The sequence below is a fragment of the Scyliorhinus canicula genome, unplaced genomic scaffold (assembly GCF_902713615.1).
Source record: "Scyliorhinus canicula unplaced genomic scaffold, sScyCan1.1, whole genome shotgun sequence".
Lineage (NCBI taxonomy): Eukaryota > Metazoa > Chordata > Chondrichthyes > Carcharhiniformes > Scyliorhinidae > Scyliorhinus > Scyliorhinus canicula.
Window position 1 is genome coordinate 739,923 of NW_024055478.1, and position 16,533 is coordinate 756,455.

The following is a 16,533-nucleotide window of genomic DNA, read 5'->3' on the forward strand; positions in this document are numbered from 1 at the left end:
GTTTGCATGTGCCAATCTCCCATGTTTCTATGCACTTCGCTAATTAAATCTCTAAATCTGATTATTTATAAGAGTATTTATTGTAACCCAGTCTGATGTGCTTCGATTTATTGTCTACAATCTCACTCTTGGGGGTAACACAGCATTACTGGATACAGAAGGAAAGGAGGTGAGAACATCCGGCCACCCCACAGCAGATTGTTAAGGGCGGCTTTGGACGGGTTTCTTCAAATACCCAACTGGCCTTTCACAGAGCGGACAGTGACAATGCGGCGACTCAATGTCTGTGTGATGTGGAGATCACTTCTGACTGGTAATCATGTGGAAACTTCATTTCACAGCTGCTCACACACCCCAACCATTGTTCAAGACGATGCCGTCACCTGCTGATAGTTGTAACACTTGCTGCTTTAATATGACACTTTTTTCAAATCTGTGTCTTGGAGATTCTGTCACTCAACCGGTCTCATCAGATATTAAGAGAGAAGGTGAACTCGTGACTCTAAGATGTACCTATATTACTACATGGAACGGCTACAGGCTGTACTGGTACCGACATCATCCAGACATGGAACTTGTGTTTATCGTGAGGAAAGACCGTGATGGTTCTGAAGATAACGCAGATATATTTAAATGGCGCTTCTATCTGGATCTCCAGGCCTCGAACAAATTCCTCAGTTTGATTAACTCTGATCTGAGCCTGTCGGATGCTGCCGTGTATGACTGCGCGTTCAGACGCACAGTGAAAGAAACAAGACTCACACCCGTGCAATAAAATGTCCCATGAACAGGAGATGTGAGCCCTTGTCGATTGAGGATTGCTTAGCCTCGTGGACAGATGCAAAGCGAGTTGACAGCCGCTCAAACACACAAAGGGGAAACCAAATTAACCTCAGATAAAACTGCCATCCAAGAGTTTCCTTTAGCAGTAGAGAAAATAATCTGCAGAATCCAATCGGATAGACAGATAAGGCACATAACGTGACTTCAATCATTCTTCGATGAGGGTTAAGAAGAAAAGCCTTTTATGTTAAGTTGGACTTTCCCCAAAACATTACAGACACTGAAACCGACGTCATTACTCTCCCCCGCAAATTCCAAAGCAATTTGTGCAGAAAACTGCAAGCGCCCAAGTTTACACTAGTCCTGCAAATTGTGTATTGCATACCAATAACACGAATAAAAGAGCAGGAAGTATTTGACATAAGCATACAGCAACATCTATTCGTAATTTGAGCGTACAGAGAATCTCCCAAAATAAAGTCATTTACAAATGGGGCAGCACGGTAGCATTGCGGATAGCACAATCGCTTCACAGCTTCACAGGTTCGATTCCCGGCTTGGGTCACTGTCTGTCTGCACATCCTCCCCGTGTGTGCGTGGGTTTCCTCCGGGTGCTCCGGTTTCTTCCCACAGTCCAAAGATGTGCAGGTTAGGTGGATTGGCCACGCTAAATTGCCCTTGGTGTCCAAAATTGCCCTTAGTGTTGGGTGGGGTTACTGGGCTACTGGGTTATGGGGATAGGGTGGAGGTGTTGACCTTTCAAGAGCCGGTGCAGACTCGATGGGCCGAATGGCCTTCTTCTGCCCAAATCATGATTTGGATTTGGGTTTATTGTCACGTGAACCGAGGTACAGTGAAAATTATTGTTCTGCGTCCAGACAGATCGTTTCGTATGTGAAAAACATAGGGTATACGAGAGATACACAGTGTAAAAACATAGTTAATGACATCGGGTGAGGCATGCAGAGTGCAGAGACGATGCGTGGAGAGTCCAGTTCTGTCCATTAAAGGCCATTCAGGAGTCTGGTAACAGCGGGGAGAAGCTGGTTTTGAACCTGTTCGTGCCCGTTGTAAGACCTTGTATTTCCTGCCCGACGGAAGATGTTGGCAGAGCGAATAACCCGGGGGCAGGGGTCTTTGATTATTCTGCCCACTTTTCCCAGGCGGCGGGTGGTGTAGGTGGAGTCAGTGGATGGGAGGCGGGTTCTTGTGATGGACTGGGATTTGTTCAGGACTCTATGTAGTTTCTTCCGGACTTCGGCCGAGCAATAGCCATATGAGGGCGGCGATGCAGCAGATAGGATGCTTTCTATGGTGCAGCTGTAAAAGTTGTTCACAGTCAATGTGGACATGTGGAATTTCCTTAGTTTCCTGAAGAAGTAGAGGCGCTGTTGTGCTTTCCTCGTCGTCGAGTCAACGTAAGTGGCCAGACAGAGATTCTAGAGTTTTGATATGAGTTTGGCTGGGATTATGCTGTTGAAGGCGGACTTTAATGAATAACTACCTTCTTGAAGTAGATGAGAACCTCGTAACTGAGTAGGGAGAGGTGGAGGACGTCCATGAGTTCACCGTCCAGTTGTCACGTATAGGATCTGAGTGCACGACCATGGACTCAGACAGGATTCGTTACTGTCCGAGGGTTCACTTTCAAGAAGGCCGATTTGACCTTGAAGGCTGTGACGGTAGGTATAGGTATGTTGGGGCATTTGACAGCGGTTTATTTGTTTCCTGCTCGAAACGAGCACAGAATGCATTGGGTTAATCGGGAAGCGGTTTCATGACCACTTCAGCAAATCAATCAGTAAATCCCATGGCGCTGGGGAATGAGGGCAGTCAATTTTATAATCTCAAGGCACCATTTCAGAAATCTGTCAGCATTCTAAAAGTTTGCTTTAATAACAATAATAACAATAATCTTTATTGTCAAAGTACACTACAATTAAGTTACTGTGAAAAGCCCCTAATCGCCACACTCCGGCGCCTGTTCGGGTGCACAGAGGGAGAATTCAGAATGTCCAATTCACCAAACAAGCATGTCTTTCGGTACTTGTGGGAGGAAACTGGAGCACCCGGAGGAAACCCACGGGGAGAACGTGCAGACTCCACACAGACAGTGACTGAAGCCTGGAATCGAACCTGGCATCCTGGAGCTGTGAAGCAACATTTAGTTGATAGGAGATCACTACATTGGTTTTGTACTCTGCTACATTTGCCACCTTCCACTGTAAGTGATGCCCACTGTCTGTATAATCAGCCGTGCCCTCACTTGAGCTCCAAATATAAATACACCCCACCCCACTCCTCCTCCCCACTGTCCCTTCTGCAGAAAATGTCGCTTAATCAGATAATATCTCTATCTCACTGGCGAAGAACAGGAATGTTACTGAAACAGATGTGTTCAATGCACTACATCATTCCCCATCAGACACAATAGCTGTCGTGAGATGAGAAATAGCGCCACCAGATAGCGTCTCAATACGAATAGGCTTTCAGCAATGCAATGTGACATGATTCTCAGAGACTATATAGGATAACATTAGATTCGAACGTGACACAAGATAGCACAATCAGTTACAATCAGGATTATCCCAATTGAGATCCAACACATTGCAGACACCATTGGTACCGAATGCATGCACACATACAGTCAACTAAACAAAAAGGGGCCCTGAATTTATCATATTGGCGCCAACAACAGTGATGGGCGGTTCAGAATCTATTTTGATCGAAGAGAAAGTTATGACAGTATTGAGAGTACTGCCTCATCAGACATTGAAGCGTTTGATAAGCAGTGAGACACGGTGAGACAGTGACTGACCCGGCCAAAACAGTTCCTGCTGCAGATTCCACACAACCAATCAGGACATAGCTGCTCTTCTTTCGTGAATATGTTGACATCTTTATAGAGGACCTTTTCACAGCTTTTATCCATCCTGTAAGAACAGGGTCAATCAGGTGCCCCTCTATATGCTGACGACTTTGTTAAGCAAATGTCGCAGACGCCACACATTCAGTCGGGGAAGGTTCATAGAATTCTCTCCATTGTGTTAATTATTGTATTTTCCCTCAGGGTCCATACACTCTTTCTGGAAATTGTAGACTGAGTTCGGCTCAGGGCGATCAGATTTCTCCTTTACTCAGTCATGCTGATAAAGGGGTGCGGCTCCCCTCACTTCTCTCCACCGGGGGCAGAAGAACATCCTTCCCTTCAGACAACTGCTATGTTCACATGTGAAACACCCGGTAAAAGGGCAAGGAAAAGAATAAATTACCTCCTCCATCAGATCGAAAATATCCGGTTCCAACCAACGCAAGCGCAGCACAACCACGTGACTTAGTCTATAAATTAGCCGACATTTCAATATTTTCCGACTCCATTCATTTTCTTATGACGTGATCTGTGTCCCGTTTTCTCACTGAGATTTGATATTTTAATTGCAGTGATGTACTGCATTCTGCAATTAAATGTATCATCATTTATTCTGGCGATTCTAACGTGTATGTACAGGAGTTGCACCAAATAACTTTCAGCGTTTGTTTTTTAAATGTTATTGTTGTTCCAGTGATTCATAATCTTATTTTCTTCGCAGGTCGATGTCTCTCGGACCGGGTGCTTCAATCTCCCCCGTGGAAAAGTGTCCAGAGAGGGAATTCCGTGCGGTTGGACTGCAGCTATGAGGTATCGAACTTTTACGCCATGAATTGGTACAAACAGAAACCCGGTCAGGGACTGGAATGGATTCTAAGGAAAGCAGCGACGGGCCGAAGCGGTCGTTTTAAACTGAATCTTTACAGTGACGACAAACGCGGCGAATTACTCATTGAAAACACAGAGAACGCTGATGCCGCTGTTTATTACTGTGCGACTGAGCCGCACACTGAGACAAAACCCGACATTCACTGTACAAAAACCTCTCTCCGAGTTACAGTTCCGGAACAGCTGCAGCAACGTCTCCAATGACACAGGACAGGGGGAAGGCTCAAAGCCAGAATAGCTAACGGAACCTGTGGGCAGGGTTACCGCGGAGAATGTTACTGCAGTGTTTCTCTCTATAACTCCCATTAGATAGGCTCTTTGATCAGAGATACCGACGGTTGTAACATAGAACACCAGGGTGCGGAAAGAGGGAGTGTAGTCGCTGCTGTGCAAAAAGCTTAACTGTGATTATTGTCCAAGTGATAACCGAGACGGTCCCTTTACTGAGAGTTCATTCTATGCCGATAAGCTATTACACAGAACCAAACGTAGAAAATAGAAGCAGTGAGATACCATTAGGCCCTACACGCCTGCTCCACCATTCATTATGATCATGGTTGACGATCAAGTTCAATACCCTGATCCCGCCTTCCCCCCATATCAGTTCATCCCATTATCCCCAACAGCTATACTTCATTACTTCTTGAAATTAAACAACGTTTTGTCCCCAACTACTTTCTGTGCAGTAAATTCCACAGATTCACCAAGCTCAATCCGAACACATTTACCCTTATCCCCAAACTATGACCCCTAGTTCTTTACTTCCCCACCATCGGGAACATTCTATCTGAATCTACTCTGACTAATCCTATTATAATTTTTAAACTTTCTATGAAATCTACTCACTCTTCTAAACTTTAATGAATATAATCTTGACTAATTTCGTCTCTCCGCATATGAAGACCCACCATCTCAGGAATAAGTCTGGTAAACCGTCGCTACACTCCCTACAAAGCAAGAGCATCCTTCCTCAGATAAGAACACCAAAACTGCTCCCAATACTCCAGATGTGGCCTTACAAATAGTTCCCTTTCAGAAGGTGGTGGCGAACTGCCTTCTTGAACTGCTGCAGTCCCTGAGGTGTGTGTACACCCACCGTGCTGATAGGGGGGGGGGGGGCATTTCCAGTATTTTGACCCAACGACAGCTAAGGAACATCCGATATATTTCCAAGTCAGGGTGGTGGGAGATTTGGGGGGTGGGGTGAACCTCCACATAGTGGTATTCCAGGCATTTGCTGCTGCAAGGTTCACTGCAGAAGTAGTGGCCCTGGGTTTGCAAAGTGGTACCTAACGAACCTTCGTGGGTTTCTGCAGTGAACCTTGTAGATATAAAGCAATTCAATTCACCAAGGATCTGCATAACTGCACTAGTAGACGATTCCCTAAACTGCAAAGCAACCGACAGACGGAGAATGAAGCAGTATCGTAGTTTACCTATTTACATCATGATGTCATTACCAATCAAAGGGGTTAGGTGTTGTGTTTTGATATGGATACATAACTGGTTGGCAGATAAGAAACAAATAGTCGGAATTAACGGCTGTTTCCAAATGGTATGCAGTGACTAGTGGGGTTCTGCAAGGATCGGTGCAACGATCTCAGCTATTCGCAATATATATTAATGATTTAGATGAGGGAACGAAATATGATATCTCCATATTTGGATATGGAACATGTTGGGTGGAAGGATGAGCTGTCAGGAGGATGGAGAGACCCATTTGTGTGATTCTAGTTGAGTGGGTTGGCAAATGAATGACAGATGCGATATAATTTGGATGAATGCGAGGTTAACCACTTTGGTATCAAAAACTGGTCGGCAGATTATTATCGAGTGGCTTAAGTTATGAGATGCGGATGGTCTCGTACACCAGGTGCTGGTGGTAAGCATGCAGGTGCAGCAGGCGGTAACAAAAACCTCAAATGGTACGTCGACCTTCATAGCGAGAGATTGGAGTATTGGAGCAGGCAATTACATAGGGTATTGGTGAGGCTGCAACTGAAATATTGTGTGTAGTTATGTTTTTTTTAATCTGAGGAAGGATGTTCTTGCTCAAGAGGGATTGCACAAAAAGTTTACTAGACTGATTCATTGGATGATGGGTCTGATGTATTTTTTAAACATAGAATTTACAGTGCAGAAGGAGGCCATTTGGCCCATCGAGTCTGCACCCTACCCCTACTCAAGGTCAACACCTCCACCCTATTCCCATAACTCAGTAACCCCACCCAATACTAAGGGCAATCTAAGGGCAATTTATCATGCCAATCCACCTAAACCGCACATCTTTGGACTGTGAGAGGAAACCGGAGCACCCGGAGGGAACCCACGCACACACGGGGAGGATGTGCAGACTCCGCACAGACAGTGACCCAAGCCGGAATTGAACCTGGGACCCTGGAGCTGTGAAGCGATTGTGCTATCCACAATGCTACCGTGCTGCCGACTAGAGAGATTGAGTTGGTTAGGATTGTATTCTCTGGAATTCAAAAGAATGAGGGGGGTCTCATAGAAACTAGACAGACTAGATGCAAGGCGGATGCTTCCGATGGTGTTCAGACCAAGGGACCACAATCTGTGGATTCGGGTAGAACACTTAGGACAGACATTATGAGAAATATTTTCACCCAGACCGTGGTCACCCTGTGGAATTATTTACCATCTAAATGAGTTGAAGATAAAACATGTCTTCAAGAAGCAGTTAGATATGGCACTGGGGCGAAGGGGATCAAACGATATTGGCGGAGTAAGGAATAGGATACTGAATTGGGTGTTGAGCCACGATCATAATTATTGGCACAATGACCTCCTCCTGTTCCTGTTTATTATGTTTATATGTCTCTATATTTGTTTGTCAGGAATTCGAACCCACTGATAAACATCTATTGTCTTCCTAACTCCTGCAGCTCAGATATTTTTTGTAAACCAAAAATTCCTTATTTTTTATTTTACGCTTCGGCACTGATAGCAAGGAAAGTATTTGATGCCCATCTCTAACTAGCCTTTCGCCTGAATGGCTTGCTAGAATATTGCAGAGGGAAGCTTCGAGTCAACGAGATTTATGCGCCTCTGGAGTCAAATGTCCATCCATGATCTGATGTCACAGTTTCTAGTTACATGCTGTTCAGATTGGACGCACCTGGCTTTATCTTCGGAGAAGAAGGAACAATTTTACATTATTAATTCACAGATTAACAAGGAATGACAAAGAATTATGAGTTTAAAAAATGGAGACAGGCGATGATTTCTATAAACAACTTAGATGACTATGTGGGGGGTAGTATCAGTAAGTTTGCGGATGACACAAAGATAGGCCGGGTGGTTAACAGTGAGGCTCAGAGTGATGGGTGACAGGAAGATATAGACAGGATGGTCAAATGGGAAGAAAGTGGCAGATGGAATTTATTCCTGAAAAGTGAGAGATGTTACACTTTGGAAGGAGCAATTTGATAAGGAAATATTCAATGAATGGCGCCACACTGGAAACTCCTGAGATAAAGAAACCTTGTCATGTTTGTAAATAGATCTCTGAAGGCAGGGGACAGGTTAATAGGGTGCTGAAAAAGGCACATGGTACACTTGCCTTTATCAATCGTGCCATAGATTACAAAAGCAAGGATGTAATGTTGGAGTTATATAGAACCTTGGTGAGGCCACAAATGGAGTACTGTGTGCAGTTCTGCTCACCACATTATAGGAAGGATGTGATTGCACTGGAGGGGGTGCAGAGGCGATTCACCAGGATGTTGCCTGGGTGGAATATTTAAGTTCTGAAGTGAGGTTGGATAGAATTGGGTTATTTTCGCTGGAGCAGAGAGTCTGAGGGGGGACCATATTGAGGCGTACAAGATTACGAAGTGCATGGACAAGGTGGTCAGGGAACAGCTGTTCCCCTTAGTTTAAGGTTTGTTTGCGCGGGGACACAAGTTCAAAGTGAGGGGCGGGATGTTCAGGGGGGATTTGAGGAACAGCCGTTTTTCAGAGAGGGTGGTAGAGGGGGGTTGCCTCACATCCTTTAAAAAATACCTTCATGAGCACTTCGCATGTCTTAACACTCGAGGCTATGGGCCAAGTGCTGGCAAATGGGATTTGATTGGCAGATCAGATGCCTTTAATGAGGCGGTGCGGACTCGATGGGCCAAAGCGCCTTTTCTGCATGTTATTTTTCTGTGATTCTGTGATCTCTGCTGTCCAAGGACATGCTCTCCGAGGCGCGAAATATAGGTCATCTCGCCATTGAACAGCTGATCGAACCAATGCCATGCAGTGACAAACGGCAACATTCTTGCGTGTCAGAGCGAGAACAGCCCCATTTAGGGATCCTGTTTGTTGAACTTGCCCACTCGCTGATTTATTTGTTATCATTTCCATGCATTTTGAGCAGGAAGGGATGTTTACTGGAAGGACAGATCGACTTTTGAAAGAGCCAGTATCTGGACCGATGCAAAGAGATCGAGTCAACGGTCCCGGATATGCTTGCGGTTCAGAATCCGCACAGTTAAAGTTCCAGACAGTCTCTCACGCGCCTAAAACGAAGCAGAAACTCTACCTGTCAATGAGAGTCACAGCGATGTTCTCAACAAAATGCATCACTCAACAAGGAAAGATCAGGAACACTGGCTCAATTGTGTTAGTTAATTTCAACACAACGCGATATTGAAATCAATCTGCATTAGCTGTTGGATCACATGAATTTACTGTTTTTTTCCTTTTACCTTTTCCGTGCCTGTTTATAACATTGAACAAGCCTATCCCGGGCTCCCCTCTCAGTTTCCTGTAGCCTTTGGCCCATTCACATCTTTTATTTAAACAGAGTGTGTTCCTGCGTCAGAGACAATGTATACAAAATGAACAGAAGCCACACAATTGTGACGATGATCTTTGAAACAAACCCAAGGGTAGCCCCAGTGTCCATTGAGCTTCACAACATTTCCTTAGCGCTGGTATAGTTTCTGTTGCCATGAACAATACACGGTTTTCTGATGATAATTTACAGACCAGGATTAGTAGGATACTGGCTGCAGCAGCGCCCTGCGTGTTTTTCTTTCAACCCATGTCCCAGGTCGCCACCAACTGGCCTCACAGAGCCAGAGAGTCACAGCGAAGAGAGACGGGAAAATCTGGATGCGCGGCAGCATGTGATTAAAGCCATAGTGCCTTCCAATGTGATTGTCTGATGATCTGTCTGTCATCTTCAATTCTGCAGTTTGGGTTTTCAGCCGCTCCTGGGAACAGTTTCATTGGCGGTTGGTTTGGTTTCCTCTCGCTTAACCTTGTGGCTGCGTCAGCCTAACAACCGCGTCAGAAAGGAGCTGCTATCTGCAGTGAAAGATAGTTTTTGTACAGGGCAGAGCCTGTTTCCCATCACTGTGAGTCTCAGAGCGCAGTAATAAACGGCAGCGTCAGCCAGCTGCAGACCTGAGATGGTTAAACTGGTGAATTTATTGGAGGTCTGGAGCTCGGCAGAGAAACGACTTTTAGCAAAATCTGCTTTATTTTCACCACCCCCCGAGCCTTTCCACAATATAAACTCAGGTTGGGAGTCTGCACGCTGCCGGTACCAGTATAAATAGTAACCGCTCGCTGTGGTATCATATCTGCAGGCAAGAGTCAACTCTTCTCCTTCTGTCTTAACATCCGAGGACAGCGGCTGCGTGACTGAATCTCCATGACTCAGATCTGAAAAATAAAACAGGTTCAAATCGAAGAAAACATCGGACCCAGGACTGTTGTAAATCCATTTTAAGCCATATGTAAAAAATGAGAGAAAATATGAAATGTGTTTGGTCCACAATTACCTGTTAGAAGCGATCCGCACACAGCCCAGATGCTGAGTAGCCGCATTGTCGCTGTCAGCTCTGTAAAAAAAGAATTTGGATGTTTAAAGCCTTCTACCCAAAGCCCCCCCCCCCCCCCCCCCACTATCTGCTGTACTACATCCGGCTGCTCTTACCTCACTTCCTGATGTCCCCAATGGCAGAGTGAACCGGCGGGGTGATGCTCTGTCTGCCTGTGATGACAGAAAGATAGTGCATTTTTGGGGGTAGAAGTCCGCTTTCAAGAATGGATTGTGTAAATTACACCAGTGTTTATTTTGATTCGTTCGTGGGATGTGACAGCCGGTGGCTGCACCAACATTTATTGCCCATCCCTGAGGGCATTTAAGAGTCAATCACATTGCTGTGGGCCTGAAGTCACATTTAGGACAGACCAGGTAAGGACGGCAGATTTCTTCTCTAAAGGACATTTGAAAATCAGGTGGGTGTGACAATTGACAATGGTTTAATGGTCATCTTCATCTGCAATGCCGGGATTCGAACTCGGGTAATCAAAGAATGACTCTGGTCCCTAGATTACCAGCCCGGCGACACGGGGCGGCACGGTGGCATAGCGGTTAGCACTGCTGCCTCACAGCCCCTGGGGACCAGGTTCCATTCCCGGCTTGGGTCACTGTCTGTGCGGAGCATACACGTCCTCCCCGTGTGTGCGTGGGTTTCCTCCGGGTTCTCCGGTTTCCTCCCAAAGTGCAAAGATGTGCGGGTTAGGTGGATTCGCTATGCTAAATTGCCCCTTAAGTATCCAAAAGGTTAGGTGGAGTTACTGAGTTACGGAGATACATTGGAGTTTTGTGCTTCAATATATGGAGCTTCCAAGGGCAGCTGCAGACTCGATGGGCCAAATGGCCTCTCTTTGCACTGTAAATTCTATGACTCTATGACAATACCACTACTCCACTTCCTCCTCTTTTCTGTTTTCTGCAACAGTCAAACACGGGATTATTCCTGGTTCTGGTTTCTTCGGGACCACTCAGTTTCTGACAGTTAGTTACTCCACCAGCCGTGACTAGAGTGAGCTTTCCCTCATGAATCACTGAGCCAATTAGTTCACCATAATTACATATTTTTTTGGCTTGGCAGACGACCCAGCAGCCGGTCTTATGACGCAATGGCAGCGTCTCGAGAAACTCCTTATTCAAGTCCAACACGAGGACCTGTTGCCTCCGGAAGGAGAGCTCACAACGCGGTTCAACGGCTTCATATTTGCTCTGGAATCCTTTGCTAATATTCCCGAAAGAAAAAATGTGTGAACATACGCCTATCGTTCACTTTAGAGCAACGGCACGAACTGTCACTGCACAAGCAACTGAACATTCTTAAAGAATAAACGTTTCCAACTAATGTAAGCAGGATTTCGTTCAATAGCTCCTTCTGTTTAAAATGATTAGTTTAAATCTGGTTCGTTATCCTTTATTCACTGAGCCATGGCCCTCAAATTTTGGATTAGCTTTATGAGTGAATACCGTCAGCGCTTGTCAGAAATTCTACATTGCTCTGTTCGAACCACGGGTGCAAAGATCAAAGAGCTGGTTCACAGCGTCTGTGGGACGTATAAAGCAAGAGAAAAGCAAATTACTGCGGATGCTGGAAATTTTGACAAAGAGCCATCGGACTCGAAACATTAGCTCCTTTCTCTCCCTCCAGATGCTACCAGACTTGCTGGGATTTTCCAGCATTTTCCCTTCTGTCCGACGTATAAAGCAAGTTCTCCTTAATTTAAATTCATCGAAGCGGCCCAGGAAGACCTTTCAGTGCCACGTTCAATCTTAGTAGAAATAGAGATGGTGCCCAAACGATAAGAGTGAAATAATTGAGGAACCCCGTCTCAAAGTGGGTTTTCAGTTTCATTCTCACATCCTTTTCCACATCAGACAAACCTTCTCTCGCTCTCTCTGCGCTTTCATAAGAACTAGGAGCAGGAGTAGGCCATCTGGCCCCTCGAGCCTGCTCCGCCATTCAATTAGATCATGGCTGATCTTTTGTGGACTCAGCTCCACTTTCCGGCCCGAACACCATATCCCTTAATCCCTTTATTCTTCAAAAAACTATCTATCTTTACCTTAAAAATATGTAATGAAGGAGCCTCAACTGCTTCACTGGGCAAGGAATTCCATAGATTCACAACCCTTTGTGTGAAGAAGTTCCTCCTAAACTCAGTCCTAAATCTACTTCCCCTTATTTTGAGGCTATGCCCCCTAGTTCTGCTGTCACCCGCCAGTGGAAACAACCTGCCCGCATCTATCCTATCTATTCCCTTCATAATTTTAAATGTTTCTATAAGATCCCCCCTCATCCTTCTAAATTCCAACGAGTACAGTCCCAGTCTACTCAACCTCTCCTCATAATCCAACCCCTCCAGCTCTGGGATTAACCTAGTGAATCTCCTCTGCACACCCTCCAGTGCCAGTACGTCCTTTCTCAAGTAAGGGGACCAAAACTGAACACAATACTCCAAGTGTGGCCGCACTAACACCTTATACAGCTGCAACATAACCTCTTCATAACCTTTCACCAATATCAGGCTCAAATCCTTAGATATGCAAATGTTTCTATGATGAGTATTGCCCTCCCTAACGTTTTCAACCCATTGAGGTAAGTTGAGTTCAACCATTAAACCTACGTTTGTTTCAAAATGCATGGGGTCGCAATGAGCTTGCAGCAGGTGCTGTGATCCATGAGTGATATTGTGATCTGACGCCCTCTGGTGGACATTGGATAAATGTTCTGATGTTGGCGGACAGAAGAGGCGAGAATCCGTGGTTACTTGTCCGTTGGACTTGATTGTGTCGGTTTGTGGCATGCTGGATTCTTGCCGGTCTGAATAAATATGCCGGGCATAAAATTGGATTTTAAATCGTTAACCTACGTTTTGGAAGAAGGAAAGTAAAACGATTGTGGGTGAAACGTAGAAACTGGCGACGGGAACGGACAATAGGGGGAAATAAATTGAAATACAGAGAGACAATTAAGATTCCACAGCTGCATTTGTGAAGATTATTTTTAATATATTGCGAATTCAAATATCAAGTATTATAGTTCTGCGAGTGAACCTCAACAGCTATTGTTGCGTTTTGTGCTTATTGCGGTTCGAGAAAGACTCCTCTGGCTCTCACGCCGCAGATTGAATTATTGCTTCTGTTTACCAGTGTGCGACGCCCTCTGCTGCCCAGTAACTGGAATTGTCACTGTGGGGTTTGTCCGGGACTCATGGCACGGAAATGCACGGCAATGCCAGAGATCAGCTCTGTGATTTTGTTTGTTTTGCTAAATCCAAAAGAGAATCGATCAGTGAAATCGGGATTCCAGTTGGTTCTCCCCCCATAGATATAACGCATATACCCTGGAGGGTGTTATTGAATCATGAAATCACATAACTTACTCTGCAGAAGGAGGCCTGCACCGGCCGTTGGAAAGAGCACCCTACCCAAGCCCACACATCCACCCTATCCCCGTAATCCATCAGACCCAACCCTTTTTGATCATAGGGGCAATTTCGCCTAGCCAATCCACCTAACCTGCACATCGTTGGACTGTGGGAGGAAACCGGAGCACCCGGAGGAAACCCACAGAGACACGGGGAGAAGGTGCAGAATCCGCACAGACAGTGACCCATGCCGGGAATCGAACCCGGGAGCCTGGAGCTGTGAAGAAACAGTGCCAACCATTGAGCTACCTTGCCGCCAATGGCAGAGTTGTTCACTCTGAAAGAACACAGAACATTTCGAAGAATTTGATTTAAGATGCAGTTTAGGTTGATATTTCTTTCCTTTTCCAACGTAATTTCAGCAGCCCACCGTTCCAATGTGTCTTGCTGGCTCTAATGTGATATAGAAAAATAGAACATTTGGGGAGGAGGAGGCCATTCTTACCTGCCACACCAATCATTATGAGTCATCAAGCTCGAGAGCCTCATCCCGCATAGCCCCATATACTTTGACCCCCTATGCCCTAAATCCTGTATAGAACTGTTTTTGAAAACATACAATGTTTTGATCTCAACTTCTTCCTGTGGTAATAAATCCCACAAGCTGATCACTCTCTGGGTGAAGAAATGTCTCCTCGCCTCTGTCCAGAATTGACTGCCCCACATCCTCAGACTGTGACTCCTGGTTCTGGACACATCCACCATCGCTAATATCCTTCCTGCAACTACCCTGTCCAGTCCTGTTCGAAATTTACAAGTTTATCTGAGGTTTCCCTCATTCTTCTGAACTCCAGCGAAAACAATCATATTCTGCATACTCCTGTACTAACACAAATGTTAGTAATAATCATTATTTCACCAGCAGCATCATCATCAACATGAAAGCAACTAGATAGCAGGAGAAATGGACTGACTGGATTTAGACTGGGAAGAAAATATTGATTTAAAAGTGAAACAATGATCAGTGAGATCGTTCCACGTGACGGCTCTATGTGTAACTCTGCAGTCCGGGTAGCCTCTGATATAGCAAAACTATAGAACCCTATTCCAGTGAACCGCTGATCCAACAATGCCAAGCATTGAACTAAGGGAGTACCCTGTCCATTAAGAACGTGCAGGCAAGACAGTATCATATGTTGTAGTCAGGGCAACATCAGGCAAAGATCTCACACAGAGATTTGATATATAAATAGCTTAAATTAATAAGAACGTTCCCACCGAACATTATATAATTATCCCGGCCCCTCTGTAAGAGCTGTGGTCCTTTCACATTGTTTCCGTATGGAGGAGAGCGGGGTCAACAGAGGCGTGTCAGGATTAGTGAATTATCCAATATTGAATGCAATCTGTATTACTGACCTCGGAGAAAACTGGGGATGAATCTATGGTCAGCTGCGATGGAATAGTTCTGAGCTAATGTTCAAAGAACTAGAATAATAATCTTAATAATAACCTTTATTGTTTCAAGTAGGCTTACATTAACACTGCAATTAAGTTACTGTGAAATGTGGCCACTAGTCGCCACATTCCGGCGCATGTTCGGGTACACTGAGGGAGAATTCCAAATGTCCAATTCACCTAACTATCCATTATCTGAAAAGTTCAAATTAAAGATGGAAGAAGAAATCGTATTAACTTCTGGGGAACTGGTGGAGACTGTTTGCGAGAAAAATCATGCAGTCATGGGAAGGCATTAAGGGGAGGGGGGATGAATAAAAGCACCATAGAACGATTGGTAATGTTTTGTTCATTTTTGTTCGTGTAAATCGCACAGTAATATTACTGCGGGTACGAAAACAGAAAATGATGGAAAATCTCGGCAGGTCTGACAGCCTCTGTGGAGGGAGAATGGAGCGACCTTTCGAGTCTGGGTGATTCTGTCAAAGCTGGAGACAACTGAAAATTGGGTCAGAATTATATTGTTGTGAGGGAGGGGTTTGGAGGGTGGGTATGATGGAGCTGAAGCGACAGGTGGAGATTAATAAATATATCAGGGACAGAAAGTCAAATGGCATGTAAATGGTGGTTTTAATGGCTACAGGTGCCGTTAGTGGCACATTAAGTGATCAGAATGTGTCAATGGGATAACAGGGGTAAGCAGTGTGTAAAGGACATCAAGGGTAGAGATGGCCCTCGTGAGGCTGGGGAGGCGAGACAATTGTCGAATAAAAGTGGATCGATGAAACATATGAAAATAAACTGATGGAAATAAAAATGATGTGAAGGTGGAGGAGACAGTTCACAGTCTGAAATTGCTGAACTCAAAGTTAGTCCGGAAGGCTGTGAATTATATTACTGCGGAAGTGGTTATTCGCTGGACTTATAGAGGGCTGTGCTTTGTTGCTATTTTACGATGGTCCCTCACTGTGACCCTCACTGTGCAGGCTGTGTCTTATACTCGGCATGTGTCTTATACTCGGTATGTGAGCGCCCTCTGCTGAGCATCAACTGTAAATGTCAATGTGCGGTTGTTGTAAGGGATCCAGTATATCAGCAGCACTGTGGGCTGCAGGGCGGATAAATATAATGCACTGCCAGAGATCAGGGTGATCGTGTTGCCAATCATTAGCTTGGCAATCTTGGCAATTTTATCGAATGTAGCTGAAAAGCGATCACTGATGAAGATGTGTCTGAATAGTTTCCCTCCCAGAACATGAAGCAGATAATATGGAGGGTGCTCGGCGATCTGACTGTACCAGTACGCAAACGGATCAGAATCGCTTGTTTTCAAA

The 16,533-nt window shown here is 45.1% G+C and overlaps 2 gene segments (V, D, J or C); one reads left to right on the forward strand and one right to left on the reverse strand.

The window, feature by feature from the left end:
• The first annotated feature begins 267 nt into the window (after positions 1 to 267).
• LOC119959960 lies at positions 268 to 775 on the forward strand. The segment is given in 2 exon segments: positions 268 to 313; positions 432 to 775. Coding segments are annotated over 2 exon segments (390 nt in total).
• A 9,049-nt stretch (positions 776 to 9,824) lies between these two features.
• Positions 9,825 to 10,384, reverse strand: LOC119959961. The segment is given in 2 exon segments: positions 9,825 to 10,219; positions 10,339 to 10,384. Coding segments are annotated over 2 exon segments (441 nt in total).
• Between the last annotated feature and the right edge of the window lie 6,149 nt (positions 10,385 to 16,533).